This window comes from Oryctolagus cuniculus, chromosome 7 (genome assembly GCF_051225735.1).
Source record: "Oryctolagus cuniculus isolate XC-2025 breed Fujian yellow rabbit chromosome 7, ASM5122573v1, whole genome shotgun sequence".
In the NCBI taxonomy this organism is placed as follows: domain Eukaryota; kingdom Metazoa; phylum Chordata; class Mammalia; order Lagomorpha; family Leporidae; genus Oryctolagus; species Oryctolagus cuniculus.
This window is the reverse complement of record NC_142873.1, coordinates 97,195,587-97,220,916: the sequence shown is the minus strand read 5'-3', so window position 1 is coordinate 97,220,916 and position 25,330 is coordinate 97,195,587. Positions and strand designations below refer to the sequence as shown.

Sequence of the window (25,330 nt, the reverse complement as noted above, 5' to 3'; positions counted from 1 at the left end):
CAACTATTTCTTAGACATGGATTTCCTCTAAGCCCCAGCTTACTTTCTCACTCAGCAAAATAAACAAAAATCAACATTGTATGGAAATTAAAAGCAACATATTTACTGGAAATAAGTTTTAAGAAATACAGAAGAAAGAATGTTAGACTAATGAGAAGTAAAAATTTGGTTCATTTTCAAAGTAAGACGTTTAGCTGTGAGTAGACAACTAGTTAGTATAACAGCTAGGTTACATGCACCTGAAAGTTCACGGGTAAACAGGATGTTTTGTGTCCAGAACAGCTGAAGCAAATACTGGGAAGGTTGTAACCCCAAAGTTTTCAATCAGAGAGGAACTGGGGAGGGACCTTCGTGCTAGGAAATAAATAGCTTGCTGTAAACTACCCCACGCATGCTGATCCACCAGGCACTTTGTCTTTAGAGACCATTAATACAGTCTCATTTTCACTGTACATCCTGAGTCTGAGTCCACCCTGTGAGTAGATGGATGGGGGCTGTTCCTCACAGATTCTTAACCTAGAGATTTGGATTCAAATGCTGGCTTTGCCACCAAGTCACCAGGTAATCTGACTGTCTTTACCTCCCCAGGCCTGTTTCCCACCTTAAATTAGGAGGCTGAACCAAATAAACTCTAATGTTCTTTACAGAGTAAGTGTATAATTACAATTCTGTTTCAACAAAAGAAATTATACTAATTCCTAAAAGTTCTATAGTTGATTGTGGTGAGTAATCAAAGATGATTGGCTAATTCTTCCTACTTCCTACTCTGGTTCCTTTAGTGTGGCTACATGGTTTAGCTTCTTAACATGTTAACTTACATGTTTACTATAAAGTTTAGACTTTCTCAAAAATTAGCTAAGCTTATTTTTGGTTCCAAGAATGGCTATTGAATTGATTCAGCATGCTACTATTTCAAAGCAACTAACAACTGCCATTTCCACTACCTATTTTTCATGTTAGGCTAAAAAGAGTGAAATTTACCAATGTTTTCTTAAGCCAAGTTTCCCTACCGTGCAAAATGAATAGTTCAGCAGAACATTAGCAGAATATTTTCATTTCTAACTCCAGTGGTGAAAATTTCCCACCATGGTAACTCAGAAGGATGCACGCTCAAAGACAATACATTTATTTAGTGGATATGAACATCTTTTGACTAGAAAAAGAAATAACAATCATCTGCAGTACTTTAAATAGCAAACATCTGTTTTTCTCAACATACTTCAAACACTCTGAATTTCCTGATTAGTTGTTATATGAGAACTGTATTTCTGAAAGACGTAATGAGGCAGTTTAAGGATGAGTCTTACACGATCTTCAAAGCAACGTGAAGAAAAATGCTCATGCTCCAGGTAAGGGTGGTTAAACCAGGGCCACAAACTCAATAATATGAATAAATAAGAAATAAATCTTTCAACCATTTGCATTCACATTTAGTTCTACTAAATATTGCAAGCAAAGGAAGATGATACAAATGAGTACAGCACAGATAAATGAAAATGAGGCACCGTAGTTTTATGTCATGGCAACAAATTCATGATGCCATTAAAGCAGTCTTTGCTTGACTAAGCCGAACTTGCACATTTTCAAAGTAATGACACAGAGCATCTTTGTAAGCATTACACAAATGCATACATACATCATGAGGTAGGTTCAAAAAGTATATATACAAACAAGCCTATGGACACTTGGTCTAGGATTAAGGTTGCAGACAGATTTATTTTGGCCATGATAGCTTTTCCCCAGAAACCGATGCCACAAAAATGGAGAGGATTACCTATTTTTCTCATGAAAATGTATAAAAGTTGAATTGTATAAATATTTCCAGGTAATTTATTCATCTTACTTTTCACCTATAATTTTTTTCCTGCTTCATTGCTTTAAAATACGATGTCATTGAAAAGATAAATATTTCAAGTCAAATATCAAAAAACAACAACAAGGAGATGTAACATGGAAGCTACGAACAATGAAGATTAACATTCTTTCACCTTTTTCTTCAATCAAGCAAATATTTACTGAACATCTATTATATACCAGACACTATACTAGGGAATGGGGATTCAAAGAGAAATAAAAGCTTTAAGAAACTCACAAACTGTCCATGGATTTAAAACAGACAAATAAGCAAACAAAAAAAATCCTCAATAATAGTATTTGCACAGGTATAAAAGGAGCACGTTGTATAATGCAAAAAGTATTTAGAAACATAGCAACTGGTTCTTACAAGGAGTAAATGGGGCTAAGAATCAGACAGAAACATCTGGATTTGACCTCTACAGATGAGTAGAAGACAGAGAAGGGTATTGTAGGCACCATTTCTTTGAGTTGTATAGATAATAATAAATTTTAAAGAATTTGAAGCCTTTTTGCAAGACTTGTTTTCAAACTCCTATTCCTATTCTGTATGTACTGCTCAATTAATTTCTCAGATACATTGTTAGGTTTAAAAAATGCTATTTAATCATGTCATTAATTATATAGAGAAAGGGATATATGAGCACAGAGAGAGACATGCGCAAATATCTATTTCAAATGCATTCATTTATTTGAAAGACTACATGAGGCATCACTCATACTTGCTGTCCCAGAGGAAGGATTTTGAGGGACTACAGACTCTGTGCTCTTTCTATATTGTTTGATTTGATTACCCCCATGTATTACCAAATTAAATAAATGTATATATTCCTTACAACAAAACAGTTTTTATGACTGTTCCAATTGCTAAATAGCATCATTTACCCTGAATATTCTTAGGCGTTTAAAATCATTCAGCAAGTGTAATACTGGCTTGTAATTTCTAAAAGAAATTTTTGTTTCTTAATTTATTTGAAATACAGAGTCTCAGATATATATATGGGGGGGGGGGGGAGAAAGAGGGAGGTCCTCTATCCGCTGGTTCACTCTCAAAATGGCCACTTCAGCCGGAGCTGGGCTGATTAGAAGCCAGGAGCCAGGAGCTTCCTCCAGGTCTCCCACATGGGTGCAGGGGCCCAAGCGCTTGGGCCATCTTCCACCACTTTCCCATGCCATAGCAGAGAGCTAGATTAGAAGTGGAGAAACCAGGACCAAAATGGATGCCCACAAGGGATGCCAGCATCCCATGCTGGGGTTTTAACCCCCTGTGCCACAGTGCAGGCCCCTAACAGAATTTACATTAAAGTCGCAGACTACAAGATGATGGCTGAGGGACTTCTCTGTCTTTGGCACCCTTGGGCAATGAAGTTGATTAGGAATGTTGAGAGAAAATACTGTGTTCCTCCTTAAGAATACTGTAACTGTGTCTACACGATACCAAGGCAATTAGGGAATTTGATCCAATGAAAGAACTGGGCCAGTTTAAATGGGGCACAATTGAGTCAAACAAACCATTTTATCAATAGATAGGTCTGACTGCCAAAGCCAATTATATATATGAAACCTACTAGAAGAGAAGCACTGTGTTCAGGAAAGCACTCCACATGCTGAATATAGGCTCCTTCCCTTTATTCTTGCTGGTTCTTTCCCACCTGGAATATTTTGTCCTTTTCTTATACAATCTTCATCTTACCCATCTTTTAAGGTTCAGTTTAAAAGCTCTCTCCTACATTAAATCTTATCAGAGGTCAGCGCTGTGGCACAGCTGGTTAAAGCCCTGGCCTGAAGCACCAGCATCTCATATGGGTGCCGGTTCTAGTCTCAGCAGCTCCTTTTCTGATCCAGCTCTCTGCTGTGGCCTGGGATAGCAGCAGAGGATGGCCCAGGTCCTTGGGCCCCAACACCCACGCAGGAGACTTGGAAGAAGCTCATGGCTCCTGGCTTTGGATTGGCGCAGCTCCAGCCATTGCGGCCAACTGGGGAGTGAACCAGCGGATGAAAGACCTCTCTCTCTGTCTCTACCTCACTCAGTAACTCTGTCTTTAAAATAAATAAAATAAATATTTTAAAAAAGTTTATCATAAACATTAACCTGTGCTTTGCCTTCTACAATGGGAAGTCCTATTGCTCTTGCAATCTCAGAATTCAGTCCTAAGTAACTCTGGAACATTCATGTGTGTTAGTTTAAATTTCCCCACAGAATTTTAATTTATGTACATGGTATTTAAGTTCAGGTGAGTAGTCATGGTCTTCAAACCCAAAATGGATCACAGAGTCAATAACCAACACACCAACATGTGCAATAATCGAGTTTAGGGAAACTGCAAGTGTTGAATAAGTGAATACATTAAGCACTCAGATTATGTGTGAGCATCAGAGCTAGAAGTTTTGTGAGGAAGGTGATATCAGTGGGATAGAAAATAATCTCCTCTTCCAAGAAGGGAAAGAGAGAATTGCATTCCTTTATTCTTTTAATGAGAGGAAATTAAATTATGAATAATGTATATGTAGAAGATGGCTTATGTGTTTGTGTAACTTTAACTATCAAATCTGAAAAAAACGTGATATTAAATTTACAACTGTGAAAAAACTTTCTCCACTTATTGCAGTGAGCACACTTGCCCTTCTAAGCAAGGGGGACCTATAAAATGTTAGTACATATTACAATAAAGTGTACTCAGGAAGGAAATATGAAGAATTGGATATATGTAACTGTTGTGTGATTTTTTTTACTTTTACTTTTGAGCAAATGACACCAATTTCCTTTCAAAATTTAGCATTGATGCTAAGTTTTACTTTTTAGTGTGTCTGATAAAAAGAATTATATGAAGAGTAAAGAACAAATTTCAAAGGCATTTCTTTGCCAACATAAGAGAATTGTTTCCTGAAGACATTTATCACATAAACAGAAGGAAACTTCCAGTTTGAAATAAATTCACAATGATTGGCTGGCACCGTGGCTCACTTGGCTAATCTTCCACCTGCGGTACCGGCACCCTGGGTTCTAGTCCCGGTTAGGGTGCCGGGTACTAGTCCCCGGTTGCTCCTCTTCAAGTCCAGCTCTCCGCTGTGGCCCGGGAGGGCAGTGGAGGATGGCCCAAGTTCTTTGGTCCCTGCACCCTCATGGGAGACCGGGAGGAAGCACCTGGCTCCTGGCTTTTGGATTGGCACAGCGCTGGCCGTAGCGGCCATTAGGGGAGTGAACCAACGGAAGGAAGATCTTTCTCTCTGTCTCTCTCTCTCACTGTCTATAACTCTACCTGTCAAAACAAAGCAAAACAAAAAAACAAATTCACAATAATCAAAATTCAAAAATCCAAACATGGCAAGTGATATCTATTCTTGTAAGTCATAAAGCACAATAATGTCTTGGATAAATTTTCAAAACCTGGGCCAGACACTATGGCACAGCATGTAAAGCTACCACCTGCAATGCTGGCATCCATCGGGGTGCTGGTTCGAGACCTGGCTGCTACACTTCCAATCCAGCTCTCGCTGATGGCCTGGGAAAAGCAGCTTAAGATGGCTGGAGTGCTTGGGCCCCTGCCTCCACATGGGAGACCTGAAGAAAGCTCCTGGCTCCTGGCTTTGGCCTGGCCCAGCCCGGGCTTTGCAGCCAACTGGGTAGTGAAGCAGCGGATGGAAGATCTCTCTCTCTCTCTCTCTCTCTCACTCTCACTCTCACTCTCACTCTCTCCCTTTCTCTGTGTTACTCTTTCAAATAAATAAATAAATCTTTAAAAAAATTTCAAAAACAAATGAAAATGACAATATGATATGTGTTGGGAAGTTTTAGTCTAATTTTATCATATCTTGAGTTTAAAAGTATATAGCTATGAAGCTCATTCTCACTTTATCTGTTTCAATTTATAAGGCTAGCAATGAAAAGTTTTTTCTCCTAGACACAATATATGGCATTTGAGTAAATGGACATCAAGTGAAGGGTTGTGCCTGAGTGATGCATCATTATAAAACCTGGAAAACATCCCAAGTAGCATTTCATGAACAGGTATATGCACTATAAAGTAATTCATTTCACCAACCAAAGTAATTCATTTCATAGCAAAATAAGCATTTAAAAAATTAATACATGAGTTGGAAAACATGTAAGGTAAGCACCAACAACTTGATAAAATTTGATATATTTCTCCACTATTTTTTCCTTACAGCTCTAACTAGAAAATGACCTTGGCATCAAAACCTTGCACAGTCATTTCATCCAGAAAAGCACTTAGAGCAGCACGTCAGTCAGTGCGGGGAATTCTTCCAGACCTTGCCTCCTGCTTGCTGATATGCTCTTTCCACTCCCGAGTTCTCTGAGCTTCTCGTTAGACTTGGTAACCTGGCTCCACACTGCTTGTTTCTGAATGATTTAGAAATCATCGTAATGGGATGCTGCAAGTAGGATTGCCCCTAGAGTCTCATTTCACAGGCTACAGCATATTCACACAGACAGCACCATGCCTCAAGACCCAAGCCCTTGGAATCTGCGTGCTGCCTTCCACTCCAGCTGGCTTCCCAAGTGAGCCTACCCACTGGTTTCCTTATCTGTCTGGACACAAACTGTCTTTAATTTTTAAATAGAAAAAAAGTAGTTTCTTTTCTTACTCTCTTGCCAAAACAACACATACTTAAGTATATATGACTTGTTGGAAGCAAACAACAACATATCATTCAGTGCCTGGGGACAACAACATATGAAGAATATATTAACATATATGATGTAAACATGTTTACCTAGTACAGATGTTGGTAATAAAGAGAATATTAGTTTCTCTCCAAAACACGGTAATATAATATAGGTCAGTTACATTTTCCTTGTGATGATAGGAAACGTACAGGATCCATGATTTTTGTGTTGAATGAACCATCAAGGATTCTGTATTCCAAGAATAACAGATCCAAAAGAAAACAACTGTAACGTGTAGTCTATGTCCCCCTACCTGCACCCCCAACACCAATTCATTAGGCAGCTCTGCTTTGTGGAAACTTCAAGTTCTAAGAGGTTTTGGGCAAAAAGCTGGAGTTGTCTCCTAAAGTAGGGTAGTAGACGGTCTGCTAGCCCTACTTCATTCCCTAAAAAGTTCCCAGAGGGAAGTCTCAAACCCTCATTATGCCTTTTAAGGCCCACCATAATCCCAATAATCTGTTTAGCTTCATTCCAAAACATCTGTCATCCTAGTCTTTGTTCCAGCCCCTCTGGAGTACAGTGGGACATGCCATGCTTCCACACACTGGGATCCACATCAAAATGGACCACCCAGGCTGCTCTTCCAGGAAGGACTTGCCGCCCAGCAGTGCAGGATGTGGTGGGCAGACAGTCTGTAGCTACAGCATTTGCAGTGTCTGCCTCATTCTCAGAGCTTCTTCAGCCCAGGTCACCCCTTCCCAAGACGGCTGACAAACCAGAGACTGAAAAAGGTGCACTCATAGAGTTGTGGCTATTTCAGAGTTACCCCAGACTCCTCGAACAGGCAGCACCCACTGGAGCCTTCTGTTGGGTGGTCTGAGGCTTTGTCAGGCCTGCAGAGTAGTTTGACATCTTCCTCTGTACAATTCTGCATCCTTCCCCTTCTTTTCACATGGGTGGATCCCTAATCAAAATCCTGCATCCTAAACTCCAACTTAGCATCTGCTTCCAGAAAACCCAATCTACAACACAGGCAACATATGCCTTTGTGAGTCTGATGTTCATCTTCATTCTTCTGTCTATCAAGATAATTCTCTTCCTTCAAGGACCTTCTAAAATCATACCTCCAAGAAACATTATCTGGTTCTTCCCATCAGGAATAATTACCCATTTTACCCTGTCCCCCTGAGTCATGTTTGCACCTCTCTTTAGCAATTCATTCTTTCTTATATTTAAACTTAATGATTTAAATTTTAAGTTTATTGAGAACAAAGTCAGTGGCTTATTCAATTCTATATGCCCTACAGTACACAATAGAGTTACAAAGGAATAAACTAATGCATGCTCTTGAATCTGCCTAAATATGCTCTTTTTCCCCTTCTCCATAAAAGCTAAAATAAAATCTTGCCAATATTTCATCTCCAATATTTCATAACATGCCCAGCCCCAACCTCCATTCTTCAGTTATAAATTACACTAAGCCTGGGCCGGCGCTGCGGCTCACTAGGCTAATCCTCCACCTAGCGGCGCCGGCACACCGGGTTCTAGTCCTGGTCGGGGCGCCGGATTCTGTCCCGGTTGCCCCTCTTCCAGGCCAGCTCTCTGCTATGGCCCGGGAGTGCAGTGGAGGATGGCCCTTGGGCCCTGCACCCCATGGGAGACCAGGATAAGTACCTGGCTCCTGCCATCGGATCAGCATGGTGCGCCGGCCGCAGCACGCCGGCCGCGGCGGCCATTGGAGGGTGAACCAATGGCAAAGGAAGACCTTTCTCTCTGTCTCTCTCTCTCTCTCTCTCTCACTGTCCACTCTGCCTGTAAAAAAAAAAAAAAAAAAAATTATACTAAGCCTCTACTTTCTGATCTAGTTAAGCAAATCTGATTCACATGCTACAATACCATTCGTGTTTTTAAGCTACCACAATCTCTAATTAACTCTCCAAGTCAAACATTAGTGCCCATTTCATCACTGAGTTTGCTCTCAATGAGGCCACAAGTGACTTCTATGCCACTAAATCCTGTGGCCACTTTTCAGTTTTATTTTTCTTGACCTCGTAAAGTAGTCAGTGCAGTTGGACACTTTAAAAATAAGTAACTCTTATTGTTTCACTCCTCTGACTCCTTCTAATTCAATGGGTGTTCCTTTTGTCTCTTTCTGGGTTCTTCCACCTCCACATGCCCTCCAAATGTTATCAAGTTCAGAGTTGTGCCCTTAGTCTCTTCTGTGGCCTTCTAAGTGAGCATCTCCAGATGGTTTGGCTTTAAACATTATCCATATGCAGATGATTCCCAACTCTGATCTCTAGCCCTCATTTATTATTCCAGACTCATTCATAGTGTCTTCATGAAGGTACACATTTGGCATCTCAAATTTAATTTTTTTATGTTTTTCCCCCAGAAACGTTTTGTTTAAGGAATATAAACTTCATGCATTTCATAAGTACAGCTTTAAGAACAGTGATACCTCTCACCATCCTCCCACCCAACACAGTCAAAGCAGCAAACCTGCATTTCCCCTGATCTTTCACTAGTAGCATATGGGATCATCATCTCTCTAGTTTGTTCAAGTGAAATATCTAGCACTTATCCTTGGCTCCTTTCTTTCTCTTGTATCTCACATCCAATCTCATCAATAAGTGTTGCCACCTGTACCCCATAACATATTTTGCATCTTCATTTCTCTCCATCTCAACTACCACTACCCTAGACCAAAGGACTAACTCTTCCACTCAGAGGACTGCAAAATATTCTATTGATTTCTCTGCTCCTGCTTTTAGACTTGTAAAAGCCACTCTCCACACAACAGTCAATTTTAAAGCTTATATTGAGTTAACTCGCTCGCCCACTGACACACTCCAGTGCCTTTCCCATTGCACTCATTCTAACAAGCTTAGCTTCTCCTGCCTATCTACTCCCATACCCATGCCCATCCACCATACTACACTCACATGGGCCTTCTTTCTGCTCCTTGAACACACTAAGCTTATTCCTGCCTTAGAGACTCTAAATTTTGTTTTCTGTAGCTGAAATGCTATGTACTCGGTCTCTGCATGGCTGGCTCTTCCTTATCATTCAAGTCTCATTTTAATCATCACCTCCATAGAAAGGTTTTGTCTGACCACCAAATCTAAATTAACGTTCCCTTCCTTTAACAGTTAGGCACCATTATCCTGTTTTATTTTCTTCCTTGTACTTATGCTCATTTCTCAGGTGTTAATTGCCCCTTGTCTTCCCTCTTTCTAGAGAACAAGCACCTTGTCTATCTTGCTTGTCACTATATTCTAATGTGCAGAAGAAACTGGACACACAATACATGTTCAAAAATATTTTTGAATGAGAATAAATGAAAATTAATCTTTGTTAGAGCAGACAGATAAAACACCTACCACTGAGAGTCAGGCTCATTTTTAATTTTACCACAATTGTTTTTTCCTTGTTGAACTATAAAATATCTTCAAGTTATCTGAGAGCATTTAATTCCTTGATAACAAGAATAACTTATCTTTGTATCACTACCAGCTGGTATACCTGTTATCATAATGTAAGGAACAGTATAAGTGTTCATTTAAGGAATAAAGGCAGGAAAATGAGGATGAGGAGGAAGTAGTGGACATAGACTCCAGGGATAAACACAAGGATGACCCTCAAAAGAGACTGAATGATAGTCTATCACATTTGAAACAAAATAATCATATATAAGTGAAGCCTCACTTATAGGTTTGAATTCCAGGACTTTAAGTCTTTACGTAAAGCTCTTGGATAAGATATTATCCAAATACTACCTGATAATCAGATACCACTAGTGAGATATAGGAGTTCAGATTCCTAAAGAAGATTCTCAGCTAATAGAAAAGTAGCACCAGAGATCTTCCTCTGAGCTATTTGAACTGCTAGGGCTTACGGTATACACCTCAGACTATTTACCAATTCAATTAGTTTTTATGAATTATCCACAGAGGCTATGAGATTTTACAGGTGTGGATCCATATGATATGTCAAGGCAGGTCAAAAAATGTCCAGACTAATCTGTTTATCTGTTTTTATGTCAGGGCAAAAATTACTAAAATGTTTTGCACATTTCCGTGATCTATGTTCCAAGCCTAGAAAGATAAAGTCCAAACAGCTATAGCTGGTGTCCAATGATAAAGGTCACATATCATCATCTCAGGATATAGAGATGGATTTTGTTTCTTCTTTGTTGTTGTTGCTTTATTTTTAAATAAAAATTATCCTTGAATGGATGTTCACTCAAAGAACTCCACTATTTTTAGTCAAGGTACCTGATGTCCAGTTTATTTCTCAAAAGAAGATAGGCATGGGGCCAGCGCTGTAGCACAGTGGGTTAATGCCCTGGCCTGAAGTGCCAGCATCCCACATGGGCACCGGTTCTAATCCCGGCTGCTCCACTTCCAATCCAGCTCTCTGCTGTGGCCTGGGAAAGCAGTAGAAGATGGCCCAAGCCCTTGGGCCCCTGCACCCGCGTGGGAGACCTGGAAGAAGCCCCTGGCTTCTGGCTTCAGAACAGTGCAGCTCTGTCCATTGCGACCATCTGGGGAGTGAACCAGCGGATGAAAGACCTCTCTCTCTGCCTCTCCTCTCTCTGTGAACTCTGCCTTTCAAATAAATAAATCTTTAAAAAAAAAAAAAAAGAAGATGGGCAAATGGCTAACAGATTAGTGAAAAACAATTCAACTTTGTTGATCATTATGAAAGTATAAATTACAATGAAATTATCCCCTCATACCTGTTGCTAACTGTTTAAAAAAGATGAAAGATAACAAGTGTGGGTGAGGATGAGGAGAAAAGTGATTGCTTGAACATGGTTGGTGGGAGTGGTAATCAGTAATTCCATCATAGAAAACTGGAAGTTCTTAAAAAATCTAAGAATAGAATTACTAAATGATTCAGCAATCTTACTTTCAGGTACTTATGCACAAGATTTGAAACAGGTTTATCAAAGAAATGTTTGCACTGCCATGTTCATTGTAGCACTATTCAGCATAACTAAGTTATGGAATCAACCTATGTGTTCATCAACAGATGAATGGATAGAGAAAATGTTATGCATATACGTAATGGAATACTATCCAGCCTGTATGAATAAGAAAATTTTGTCATATGCAATAACACAGATGGAAGTGGAGAACAACACTATGTTAGTTGAAACAGTCCAGGAATAGAAAGATAAATATCATGTGATCTCATATGTGGAACTTAGAACAATCAAACTCATAAAAGCAGAGAGTTGAATGGTGGTTACAGAAGCTGGAAAGTAGGAAGACTGAGAACATGACTCAAACAGTACAAAATATCAGATAGGAATAAAACAGATGTTCTAGACCTATTGCATAGCATCATGAATATCGTTAATCGAGTATTGTACATTTCAAAGTTGCATAGTAAATTTCAAATGTTCTCACCTCAAATTTGTTAAGTATTTGAGGTGATTGTTATATTAACTAGCTTGATTTAATTATGTTGTATTATTTTCATAAATCATAACATCTCTTTGTACACCATAAATACACACATTATAAATTACCAATTTATGATAACTTCCAAAAAAGTCCTCAATCTGTACAAAAATGAGTAGGTGCTATAATCAAAAAGGAAAAAAGCTAGTCTATATCATTAACTAGACTCTACTAAATAAAGAATAAAGATCTCTGCCCTCTCAGGGAAATAAATTATAAACCAAATGAGAAGACAACCCACTTCCCAAAAGCTAAAGAGCCATCCCAAGGAGCAGGTGCTATGCATAAAATGTGTGATTCAGAGGAAAGACAGCAGGATTTCAGCAGAGGGTAGGCACTCTGAGACTGGGATCAGAGGGGTGGGTCCTGAGCAGGGCCAACAGTGCAAGGAAGACTACAACTTTATGTGAGATGTTTCCCCCGAACTTGGAAATAGCAGTGCTTTCTGTTAAACTCTTGAAATCAACACGTAATTAAAGCAGAGATGTGCACAGTCACCTCAGTGCAACTATAATCCTCCAAGTCCAGAGGTCCTGGATTATAAACTTATTGAATTTATAATATATCTGCACAGAAATGCTTTGATGATCAAATAGTTTTGCCATTCAAGCACTCCAAGTTAAGGCATGAATCAAATTGATGTGAGACTGTTCTATTGACCACCGGCTACCAGAGCCTGATGCCATTAGACATTCTACTCATGTAGTTCTCCTTGCTCTGGCTGTACACTCATCAAACAACCTTTTGATAATTAGGTTTCTCATGTAGTTTGCCTAGAGGGAGCAATGTGCTGGTCAGGCCAACATGAACATGAGGTCTTCTCAGCAATTAAATTTCTCAATGTAAATGATTGCATTGGCATTCTGATTTTATACATCAGTCTCTTGTGAGCTTTGTTAGTGCCAGTTATCATCCCTGAGTTGGAATAATTCTAGGACACTGACAAAATCAATTTTCAAACCCTGCAGAAATGTGCATGACTGGTTTGGCTCAGTCGTGAATCCATTCGAGGGTTTAGATAACCCAGAGAGAGATTAATTTAGACAGATATGTTTTGACAAAATTGTATAGGGGTTTGAATATCACACTTAGGCATTTGGAGTTAATTCTAGGCTATGGGAATTCATTTGTGAAATCTGAAGGGGGGGTGGAGGTGGGAGATGAATGACATGACCAAAACTGTGACCCACAGATCTACTGTGTGCAGCACTAATTAGTGGAGCTGATGCTTTGACTAAGGAGTCAGCCAAGGAATCAAGAATTTCTGACACAGTATTAGAAATGCACAGATTATTCTGGCAGCACCAAGGAAGGGTACCCATAGTTCACCCTAGGGATGATCGGGAAATGTTTCTCAGAAGGCAGAATTTACATATTTTTCTATCAGACTTTAATGTTCTTTAAAATTCTCCCTTTTTAGACACATTAGTTAAAATAACTATAACAATATTTCAAAGAGCTTTATAAGTATAGTTACAGTTCTTCCTACTAGGTAGCTGTTACTGAATATCACATACGCATCTCAAAATCAAATTTCTCTTTTCTTAAGATTTATTTTTTTAAATTTATTTGAAAGGCAAAGTTACAGAGAGAGAAAGAGACACAGGGAGAGATGGAAAGAGGGATATTCCAGTCATTGATTCATTTCTCAGATGGCCACCATAGCCAGCGCTGGGCCAGACCAAAGCCAGGAGCCTGGGGAACTTTATCCGGGTCTCCAATGTGGGTGCAGGGGCCCAAGCACTTGAGCCATCCTCCACTGCTTTCCCAGGCACATTAACAGGGAAATAAATTGGAAATGGAATGGCCAGCACTTGAACGTGCACCCATATGGGATGCTGGCAGTGCAGGTGGTAGCTTTACATGTATGCCACAATGCTGGCCTCCAAAATCAGCAATTCAAAATCCAAACTGATGAAACAATTCTTCATGTGTTCTCTAATGTAATGATCATGCATCCAGTTATTAGGTACAGTTATGCTCAAGTCTCTTTTACCCTCAGCTTAAAATCAGTCCTAAAGTGTGATGGATTTTTTGCCTACTTATTAGCTCTATCTCTCTTCTCTCCTAGGGTTATTGCTCTGGGCCAGGTTTTAATAGTTTATCAGCCAGGTCACTGACAAAATCTTCTACATGATGACTTGTCTTCATTCTAATTGGCTTCTTTTATTTTCAGTCTAGCCTCAATTTTGAAGTTCATTTAGTTGTTCAACAAATAGACATTATATATTAAGGACTTTTCTAAGCCCAGGGAATACACTGGTGAATAAAACACAGTTTTGGCTTCTCATAAATGTGATATTCTAAACAAGTCATTAACTATTAAGCAGAGAAATAGGAAAGCAGTTTCCATAATGACATATACTCTAAAGTAAATAAAATTTAATGATGTGAGGGAATGAATGGGAAGCTTGTTTGTCATTAAGGGCTCCTGGGAAGATGGCAGTGGACTGTAGAAACACAAGAATGGAAGGTTTATGACTGACTCTTGTGGACCTGCAGCATTTGGAGAGAAAGCAGAGGATGAGGAACCAGCAAAAGACACTGTAATGGACAAACCAATGAGGTGAAAGAGATTTCAAGTAAGTACGATGTCAAAGAGTGTTCTAAAAAGAAGAGACTGGTTACTTGTGTCAGATGCTATGGCAAGGCTAAGACAGAAGACATTGCCTGGTGCAATTGGCACATGGAAGTCAGTAGTGGCCTTCTCAAGACCAGTTTGAAAAGAGTAGTGGGGAATGTTTTTACTGGAGTGTTGGGAGGAGAGAAAGAATAGCCAACAGAGACAGTGGAAACAAATCTAATTATGCAGTTCCCCTGATTAAAAGCATCTAAAAAATTGCCATTCATTTCATGCCATTTAGAATAAAGTTCAAGCTCCTTATCCTACGATATAATGTTCTTTATCTAACTCCTGCAACCTAAGTGGTTTTATCTTCAACCTTATCCTCCTCCTCCAATTCTAAGTACTTGCAATATTATAACATGCTTCAAGAAGAAGTTTCCTTCACATACCCGACCCTCTCAGTTTATTCTTTGCCTTTTCCTACATGAAGCAAAACTCTTACAGATTCCTTCACTCTCCTTCAAGAATTATCATCTCAGCGGGTGGGCATTTAACTCACAAGTCAAGTCATTCTTAACCAGAGTGCCTGGGTTGAGTCTTGGCTCCTCCACTTCTGATTCAGCTTTCTGCTAATAGGCATTCTGAGAAGCAGCTGGTAATGACGATTCAAGTCTTTATTTCCCTGTCACCCACATGGAAGACCTAGTTTGAGTTCTGGGCTCCTGGCTTTGGCCCGGACCAGACCTGGTTGTTGCAGGCATCTGGGGAGTAAAGCAGCTGGTGGAAGATGGGAGATCTCTCTCTCTCTCTCTCTCTTTCTCTCATTCTCTCCCATTCTCTCATTGTCTCTCCTGTTTCTCTCTCTTTTTTTTTAATTTATTTGACAGGTAGAGTCAGAGACAGTGAGAGAGAGAGAGAGAGACAGGGAGAAAGGTCTTCCTTCCATTGGTTCACTGCCCAAATGGCCACTACTGCCAGTGCTGCGCCAATCCGAAGCCAGGAGCCAGGTACTTTTTCCCGGTCTCCCATGCAGATGCAGGGGCCCAAGCACCTGGGCCATCCTGCACTGCCCTCCTGAGACACAGCAGAGAGCTGGACTGGAAGAGGAGCAACCGGGATCAGAACCCGGCACCCATATGGGATGCCGGTGCTGCAGGTGGAGGATTAACCAAGTGAGCCACGGCGCTGGCCCCCTGTTTCTCTTTCAAATTAAGTGAAAATATATAAACAAATAACTTTGGGAAAAAATTGCCATCCAAGCGCCGCACTCCCTGCCACATTATTTACTCAGAATTTGCATTGCAGCCTGTGACTCCAGAAAGCGTTGACACTACATTGCTGTCTTTGATTGGACTGTGGCACTTTTCTGCCCCAACACAAACATATACAACAGGACAAAAAGTAATTTTGAAGCTTTAGATCATGTCCAGGCGGTATGTCCCTGATGTCTAGCAAAGGGCTTGCCATAGGATTTTGTTCCAAGCAGTTAGTGTTGCCTCCATGCTTGCTAAATAAGTTTCTAAAATGCAAATCTAATTCTGTTGATTCCTTACTGAAATTTCTTCAGTCTCTCCTCAGGTTTGTAGAATACCAAACACATTCATAAGTTATAAAAATCCTTGTGAATTGCTCTTTCTTGCTTCTTGGCCATGATTTCTCCCCACCTCCGTGGGATCCTCACATCTCCTATCACTCATATATAGTCACAATCAGTGTTATGCTCATACCAAACCATTTCAGTACAAGTGTTCTCAGTCTTCTGCACTGTGACACATGCTGTTGGCTCTTCTTGGAACACGGATGAGGCCCATTTCTGCTCCAAAATTTTTCAAGATAAACCTTTTCCTACTCTTACTAGAATCAGACAGAGCGCCTATGACCAACTCTATCAGTTGCGCTGAGCACATTAATTACTTTATTATCTACCTTTCCCATCAGATGGTAAGCTCCCTGGGGCAGGAATTTTGTTTAGTTCATTTTTGTATTCACAGCACCTAGCACAGTGTCAGGCACATAGAAAGCACATGGTTAATGAGTATCTTTCTTTGAATCCCTTTATTTAAAGGTATTTATGATGCTTTTAGGTTATTTTCCACATAAAGAATAATTTGTAGGTAATAACATTAATGAAAACAGAAAACAAAAAATAATCCCTCATGTTGAGGAATAAAAGAGAGAGGCTATGAATATTAAAGATGTGTGTTATTCTCCATCTTGCTGTGGAAGAATCACTCTGATAAATAATTGATCATATTAGGCCATTTGCTCTATTCTAAATGAAGAGTACAAATGCTAGGTTTCAAGCCCATCTTCATTCACACTTACATTCTGAAGAATAGACATTCAGGATAATTATTTATTTTTATTTCCCTTTATTTCCTTCTGTATTTTGAGAGTTTTTAAAAGAAGTTTTCAAAGGAAGTGCTATGGATATAGGCTTTTTAGTTCAAACTATTTTACAAATCAAAATCATTTGTAATCTCTCAGACATTTTTACAACATGGAACCTATATTCATTTCTTGAACTTGTGTTTTTTCTTCTCCTATAACTTTTTTCTCATATTTTACCATAATAATAGATTCGACCTTCAGATAGTTAAGTCATTTTTACATTGAGGAGACACATACCAATTATTTCAACAGAAGCAAATTTGAGAACAATATACATCTAGGACACAGAACTGTGTTAACATGGTAATATGAGATAATGACGACAGCTCTTCAGAACTCACAATTAGATGTGGTAAGTGCTTTATGTGCTTAGTACTTAGGCCTGAGGCTGAATTCTTCCTTCTGTGTTTGGCATTGAGTTCAATCACAGAGTGATGGAATCTCAGCATTGGAAAATGCTTAGAGTTCATTTGGTACAGCTCTTTCCTGGGAATGAGTCCCCTGGACAACAACCCTAATAATCACTTCATTCTCTCCTTGAGCCCTAGCATGGTAAAGAACTTTACACCCTTCCAGTGCTTTAAGTAAAAAGAAATGTAACTTATTAAATTTTAGCTAGTTTTTCTACCTTCTACAGTAATAATTAGTTCCAATACTCTGAAACCTACCATTTTGTATGAATCATGTATTGTTAGTTTATTTTTCATATCAAGAAAAAAGCAATTATGTAACATGCAAGCCTTTCATTTCTATAACTTGCCTACCTATATGTTGCCTCTTTCCAGAAAGAATCTTAAATGAAATGACTTAAAACAACTGGATGTAATAGAATTACTAAAATAGAAATACAAACTTAAAGTCCTGAAAAAAGTTTCTTGACTCTCAGAATAATATAGTAGCCTGCACTGAAATTATACATATATATTTTTTTCAGTGGATTTCCTATAAGTTGGTCCAGGAAGACAAATAGTGGGTTACACAGTTTCCTCAGAATAAAGTATATCCATTCTCTATTAAATAAACATTTTTCTTAGGTCTAAATCATAAGAGGAATATTTCACAAAGCATTTTTGAAAAAGGTTTTGTTTCTAATTTTCTAAGATACTGCCAAAAACAGTGTAGGACACTAATTTCACTTTTGTAATTTTAATCCAACACCAACCAACCATTGTTGGATTCTGTTGCATATAAAGGATAAAGATTGAGGCTGAGAAAACAACTTAAACTACCAAAATCACCATTTTCTTCCTCAATATTATGGGGCAATATCTCCTGTATACCCAATTCTTGGTAAGTGGGAAAAAAGGGGATATTGAATTAGCTTCTCCCACGGCATCATCACCATTCTTCCACCTCATCTCTAAAGAGTACAGCTGGGCAGTAACTATACACAGAACACTGTTCTTGAGCACTGAGAAAGGCAAGAAGAACATAGCAGATTAATAGGCTGAGAGTGCTGTAAGGGTCTGACAGTGAGCAACATGAAGGCGCTGTTAAAGCTGGCTTTGTTGCTAGAGGCAGTATAAAGAATTGGGGGTTTCTCACCTGCTCCGTAAAAGTCCTAATCTGGCTCCCAGTTAGGGCAGTACAGAAGCTTGCTGCCTGCCATAGTTACAAACGGGCCCACTGTGCCTTCCTGCAGTTTTGCCCCTGTATTTTTGCAACACTTTCGTCTGTTCTTGCATTGAAGAGGAGGGAGGTCTGCCCACAGAATGGTCATTTTATCTTTGAAGGTCCTTCTGGTGACTGGGACATCACAAAAGACCCTTGGTAAAAGTTGATTTCTTTCCTAACAGTGATTATCACAGTTGTTTAGATTTTACCTGATAGATATGGTCCCATTATTAAAATCCAAGTAGGTGAAGATGGGGAGACCCCACATCTACCCTACACCTGAAATGAGCCAGGCTTAACTCCTCTCTTTTCTAGATGGCTAGGAAAGGCACACCTATAATCTGTATTTGCTTTGTCCATGTATGGCAGCTTATTTATCATAATTATTAGTACTGTTGAATTTGGGTTATATCTAAAGGTCCTCGGAGGCCCATAGGCTATTTTCAATTCTCAGAAACTAGTTATGGTAAAATGAATACAATTACAGTAAAAGTAACCACCACATTGAATGAGGCTGTTTGTACACTGGACAACAAAATGCATTCATGGTGTTACCATGGAGAGAATGTGAGACAGATTTCAGACTATGTCTAAAAAAGGCATCTTTGTTCCAAGTATACCTTTGAATGAGTTACCTGAAACAAATTACTTGGCTTTTTACAGAGTTAAAATAAACTGAATATACATCTCTGGAAAGCTGGAATATCACCGGGATATAATAGTGAATGCTAATGTGCACGCTGATGGCTGGCAAGTGCAAATGAGCATGGTGATCGCTATTTCACATCACGGTCTATTATGACATGTAACTGCCAGAAATCAAAGTCACAGCTAAGCGGAAAATAGCTACCAACAGCATAATCGGCACTTCTTATTTAGCCATTCTACCCTACAACTCCCTTTTTGATTAGCAGGAAGCCTGGGAATGGAGGCTAAAATAAATAAGAGTACTATGAATTATTGGCTAATTTTAAAATGCCGTACAACTGTGGGGAGAGGGTGAGCACCAGCAGAGATGAGTACATATTTCCCTTGAGCATTTTAAAGTAGTCTAAAGGGTACACGAGGCATTGGTGAGTGACTGTCTCTAAGAAAGTGCTCTGCTTTTAGAAGCTGAGTGGCACATATACCTGGCACAGAAGAAGTTGGCATAGCAACTCTGCATTTGCAATGGTTAGTCACAGAGTAAACAGGTACATAAACAACCACTTGAATGTGTTTGCTTCTCCACAAAGTGGTTAAATTTCATACAGCATTTTTTTTGGCTTCTCCTTTTTAGAAATACAAACTCTCGGTCTAATAACTTAAAGCAGTTCCTTTGCTAAACAGGTGAGAATATTCGTGATTCATGGAAATATTTATATACTCCCTGAGTAAATAAGGTGCCATTCAGGCACAATAAGTCATTTCCCCTCATCTTAGACAAAATTCCCCATTGATAAGAAAACGGTGCCCCCCCATCCAAAAATAAACTCCCTGTGTTTTTTAAAATTATACATTCACAGAGAAGAATTACTTACCTGTCGGCAATAGGCCCCTTGAAATCTGCATCATATGCCCTTGGCTCACCTGCATTTAAAACAAAGACATTTTTAAGCATATAAGCAAGTGGAAATGTCATACAAATATAAAATATTAATTTAAAAGAATCTGTATCTTGGCTTAGTCCCCTGCTCAGTTCAAGGTTGAATTCATTCTTTGGTCCAGCAAAATATCAGGTATGCCTTGGTGACTGTCGTGAATAACTTTCCTCTCTCCAGCTAGAAGCAAGATAAGGAGGAGTGGTTAAGGACCACATTCCATGTGTCCTATGCACATATTCTCCCACTGTGCTGAGTAACATTGTAGATTTGCATCCAGGTTTCCAAAATGTTCTACCATCTTCCATTGCCTACAGTTGCTGAGGACTTATGAGGTACACAGTAAAATGTGAGATGCCTACTTATCCTAGTTCTCCTTTTGCTCTTGGTAATCAGTAAATAAAGTTTTCCTTTGAGAAATTCAAGTACTAGTCACGGTTGGTCTCTACTGTATTGTTATGTATATAATATATACATAATATACTATGTGAGTGTTATTTCAGTTTCTTTTTTAGATCTATTGGTACGCATGCCATTTAGGAAGATGCCCTAGTCATTCATCATGCTGTTGCATCATGGCTGTCACATATTAACTTTCATATTAACCCTTATCTTTTGTTGTTATTGCTGCTGCTGTTGTTCTCAAGAATCTCTTATTTCCAGCCACATCATGAGTACCTCATTGGATCCAGTCTGCAAAAATTTTTTTTAGTTCCAGAGAGAGAAAGAGAGAAACAGAGGGAGAGAAATTTCCCATAGCTGTGACTGAACCAGGTTGAAACTAAGAGCCAGAAACTCAATCCAGGTCTCTTACGTTGATGGCAGGGACCCAACTACTTAAGCCCTCACCTGCTGCCTTCTTGGGTGTGCATTAGCAGGAAGATGGAATTTGGAACCGAACTGCTACTCACACCTAAGCACTTGGATATGGGATGCTGTCATCCTAATATGTGTCTTAATTTCTATGCCAAACACTCACCCCAATGCTCATCTTTAAAAGATTTAATGTAAATGTAGAATGAATTCTTTCCCCCCTGCATGTACTGTATGAGAAGACACAGTAATAAGTTCTGTAAAGTCATTCCTTGAAAAAGTTCTAAATTTTGTAATCCCCAACCTCCTAACTATTCCTCCACAGCTCACTCCCACACTCCTCTAAGAGTTTGTTCCTATTGGAAGGCCTGGTACTGAATTAAGTTCTGAATTTTAGAGGAGCTGGCAAAAAAAAAAAAAATTTCTGTGTGTTTGCAACCTGCTTGTGCTTGCACTCAATGGGGTCTTTAAGCCAGAGAACTCAGAGACCTTATTGACATAATCATAGGCTAAGGACAGAACAACAGTAAAAGAAGGATAGCTTTGCAATAAGAATCCAAAAGCCAATCAGTCAGCAAGTTTTCATAAAGCACTTAGTATATGCTGAGAGCTTTGAGGGAATTCAAAAGTGTTGCAACACTGAACACTGCATATGTCACATAAAACAATTAAAAATACGAAATTATTTTGTCTGAATATTTGTGACTCTCCAAAATTCACATTGAAACTTAATCTTCAATGTGTTAATATTAAGTGGTAGGGTCTTGTGGTCACGAGGGCCTCAGCCTTCAGGAATGAGATGAATGCCCTAACCAAAGAGGCCTGATAGAGCTGCTGCCTTTCCATGCCTTTGGCATATGAGGACACAGTGTCCCTCTCGTTTTGTCTTCTACCACATGAAGACACAGCAAGAAGGACCCTCTTGAAAGCAGAGAGCAGCCCTCACCAGGTACCACATGTGTCGGTGCCTCGATCTTGGACTTCTTAGCCTGTAGGACACGGTAAATAAATGTCATAGCCTAAGGTATTTTGTGATAATAGCAGAAATGGGCTAAGACATGTAACATGAGCCTTAAGTGTTACAAAGTTCTGAAAAGTGAGTTCCATTCAAGAAGGTAGATTTTTTGGAAGACTGAAACAGAACAAAGAAGAAAAGAGAAACATTCTAGGTGAATGAAATTACAATTATGTTATATCCACTAACTGTTTATTGGTCTTCTGCTCTCTGTTCTGCATTGAAAGGGACTCTTTGGGGCCAATGCTGTGGCATAGAAGGTTGATCCTCTGTGAAGCCAGCAACCCATATGGGTGTTGGTTCATGTCCTGGCTGCTCTTCTCCAATCCAGCTCTCTGCTGTGGCCTGGGAAAGCAGTGGAGGATGACCCAAGTGCTTGGGCCCAGCACCCACATGGGAGACCCACATGGGAAGGAGTTCCTGGCTCTTGGCTTCCTTCAGATAGGGCCAGCTCTGGCTGTTGCAACCATATGGGAGTTGAACCAGTGGATGGAAGACCTTTCTCTCTGTCTCTCTATTGGTACTTTGCCTCTCAAATAAATAAATAAAATATTTTAAAAAAGGGATACTCCTGGGGATATGAGGATTAGTGAAGCATATATTTTATCTTCAACATACTGACAGGGAGAGAAATTAGAAAAGAACACAAATAAATTTAATACAGGGCAAAAAATGATATAACAGAAGTAGAAAGATAGTACTATGAGACTCCTAGGGAAGAGGAGGTCATATTCAACTGAGACCTGGAAGGAAGGGTTCCTAGAACCACAACATTGTCAAACTAATAGGTAAAGCTTAAACTTATGCAGATGAACGAGGTCACAGCAGTAGAACAAAGAGCAAGTTGAAAAGATCATTCTGATTAGAGACATGGATAATGAAAAAGGAATGGGAGAATTTATTTTGTAGGTCATATGCTGCAGGTCCATAGAAAGATTTTGACCAAAGTAATGACCATAGAAGCAGAATTTAAGGAAGAGTAATCTAGCAACAGTATGCAAGTCGTATTATAACAGTGAAGCAGAGGAGACTGCATAGGAATCTATAGCAATAGCAGCAGGGGAATGAATGTGAGTCACTGCCCAAGTTGTGGTAGAAGTAATGGAAGTGAGATTCAAGGCACATCATAGAGCAGCAGCATGGCCCAGGGTTAGGAGCAAGGACTTTGGCGTCAGATTGATTGCTTTCCGGTGCTGAATAGCAGAGTGACCCTAGACTGGTCATTTTACTTTTGAAATCTTGGTTTCCATATTTGTAAATGAAGATAATAATAATACCTTTCCCAGAAAGTCATTATGAGACAAAATTAATATCAGTAAAAGTGCTTAGAACAGTATTTGGCACTTAGCAAGTCCCCCTACCTCTCATCTGTAAATGTTTAATATTGCCATATAAATCACATGCAAAAAACAAATCATAACAGTTAGGGTGTTGTTAGGCTAGGGCTGGCATTGTAATGTAATGGGTAAAGCCACCTATTGTGATGTTGGCATCACATATTGGTACTATTTCATGCACAAGCTATTCCATTTCTGATCCAGTTCCCTGCTAATATGCCTGAGAAAGCAGCAGATGACAGTCCAAGTGCACCTACATTGGAGACTGGGAAGAAGTTCCTGCCTCCTGGCTTCAGCCTGACCCAGCCCTGGCCATGGAAGTCTAAAGTTTAGGGAGTGAACCAGAAAATGTTGATCTCTCTGTCTCTCCCTCTGTCTCTGTCTCTCCCTCTATCTCTGTCTCTCCCACCCTCTGCTTTTCCAAAAAAATAAAATAAATCTTAAAAAAAAAGAGAAAAAGAAAGTTCAGATGTGGAATCAAATCAAGTAATTCCAGATCTGTAAGTTGTAATCGTCAATCATTCCTAGGTCTCTTACCTAGATTTATGGGAGGATTGATACTATTAAAACAAAAACATCAGTGGTTGAAAGAATTTATAAGACAGCTATAAGAAAAAAAAAATGGGGAGAGAGAGCAATCCAACATGGGCAGTTGTTTGTTCTACTTAATACTTTTGGTTGAATACTGTAATCAATACACAATTCTTCTTAAGTGCTGAAACTTAACTGAAAAGTGATTGCTGTTAAATATAAGAGTGGGAATAAGAGAGGGAAGAGATGTGCAATTTGGTACATGCTCAAGCTGACATACCTCAAACGGTAGAGTTAGAAACATACCAGGGGATTCCAATTCAATCCCATCAAGGTGGCATGTACCAATGCCATCTCACTAGTCCCAGTGATCAATTTCTGTTTACAATTGATCATAATGATAGGACTAAGAACCAAAGGGATCACATAAACAAGAATGGTGTCTGCAAATACTAGCTGATAGAATAAAAAAGGGAGAGAATGATTCAACATGGGAAGTGAGATACACAGCAGACCCATAGAATGGCAGATGTCCTAAACAGCACTCTGGCCTCAGAATCAGCCCTTAAGGCATGCGGATCTGGCTGAAAAGCCCATGAGAGTATTTCAGGCATGGAAAGCCAAGACACTCTGGGGAAAAAAAAAAACCTAAATGAAAGATCTCCACAAGTGAAATCCCAGTGGAAAGAACAGGTCATCAAAGGAGGAGGTACCTTTCTCTGAAGGGAGGAGAGAACTTCCACTTTGACCATGGCCTTGTCTAAATATGATCAGAGTCAGTGAACTCAGGGGGCTTCCATAGCCTTGGCATCTCACGACAAGAGCCTAGGGTGATTACTGATGCCATAAACAAGAGTGTCAATTTGTTAAGTCAACAACAGGAGTCACTGTGCACTTACTCCTCATGTAGGATCTTTGTCCTTAATGTGCTGTACATTGTGATTTAATGCTATAACTAGTATTCAAACAGTATTTTTCACTTTATGTTTCTGTGTGGGAGCAAACTGTTGAAATCTTTACTTAATGTATGCTAAACTGATCTTCTGTATATAAAGAGAATCGAAAATGAATCTTGATGTGAATGGAAGGGGAGAGGGAGTGGGAAAGGGGAGGGTTGTGGGTGGGAGGGACGTTATGGGGGGGAAGCCATTGTAATCCATAAGCTGTACTTTGGAAATTTATATTCATTAAATAAAAGTTTAAAAAATAATTTTTATTTAAATTTTTGATTAATACATAATGTTGGGGCCAGCATTTTGGCGTAGCAAGTAAAGCTGCCACCTGCAGTGCTGGCATCCCATATGGGTCCGGTTCAAGTCCTGGCTGTTCCACTTCTGATTCAGCTTTCTGCTGTGGCCTGAGAAAGCAGTGGGAGATGGCCCAAGTACTTGGGTCCTTGCACTGGCATTGGTGACCCGCAGGAAACTCCTGGCTCCTGGCTTCAGATAGGCACAGCTGAGATTGTTGCAGCCATCTGGGAGTGAACCAATGGATGGCAGACTTCTCTCTGTCTCTCCACTCCCTGCCT

The 25,330-nt window shown here is 39.6% G+C and overlaps 1 protein-coding gene across 1 annotated transcript in view; it reads right to left on the bottom strand.

Moving 5' to 3' along the window:
* Positions 1–25,330, bottom strand: part of SLC44A5 (solute carrier family 44 member 5) — a 437,182-nt gene that overhangs the window by 133,159 nt on the left and 278,693 nt on the right. Inside the window, exon 3 of the mRNA XM_051857582.3 lies at positions 20,047–20,095. Coding sequence (XP_051713542.2) covers positions 20,047–20,095 — 49 coding nt within the window. The remainder of the gene's footprint in view (positions 1–20,046; positions 20,096–25,330) is intronic.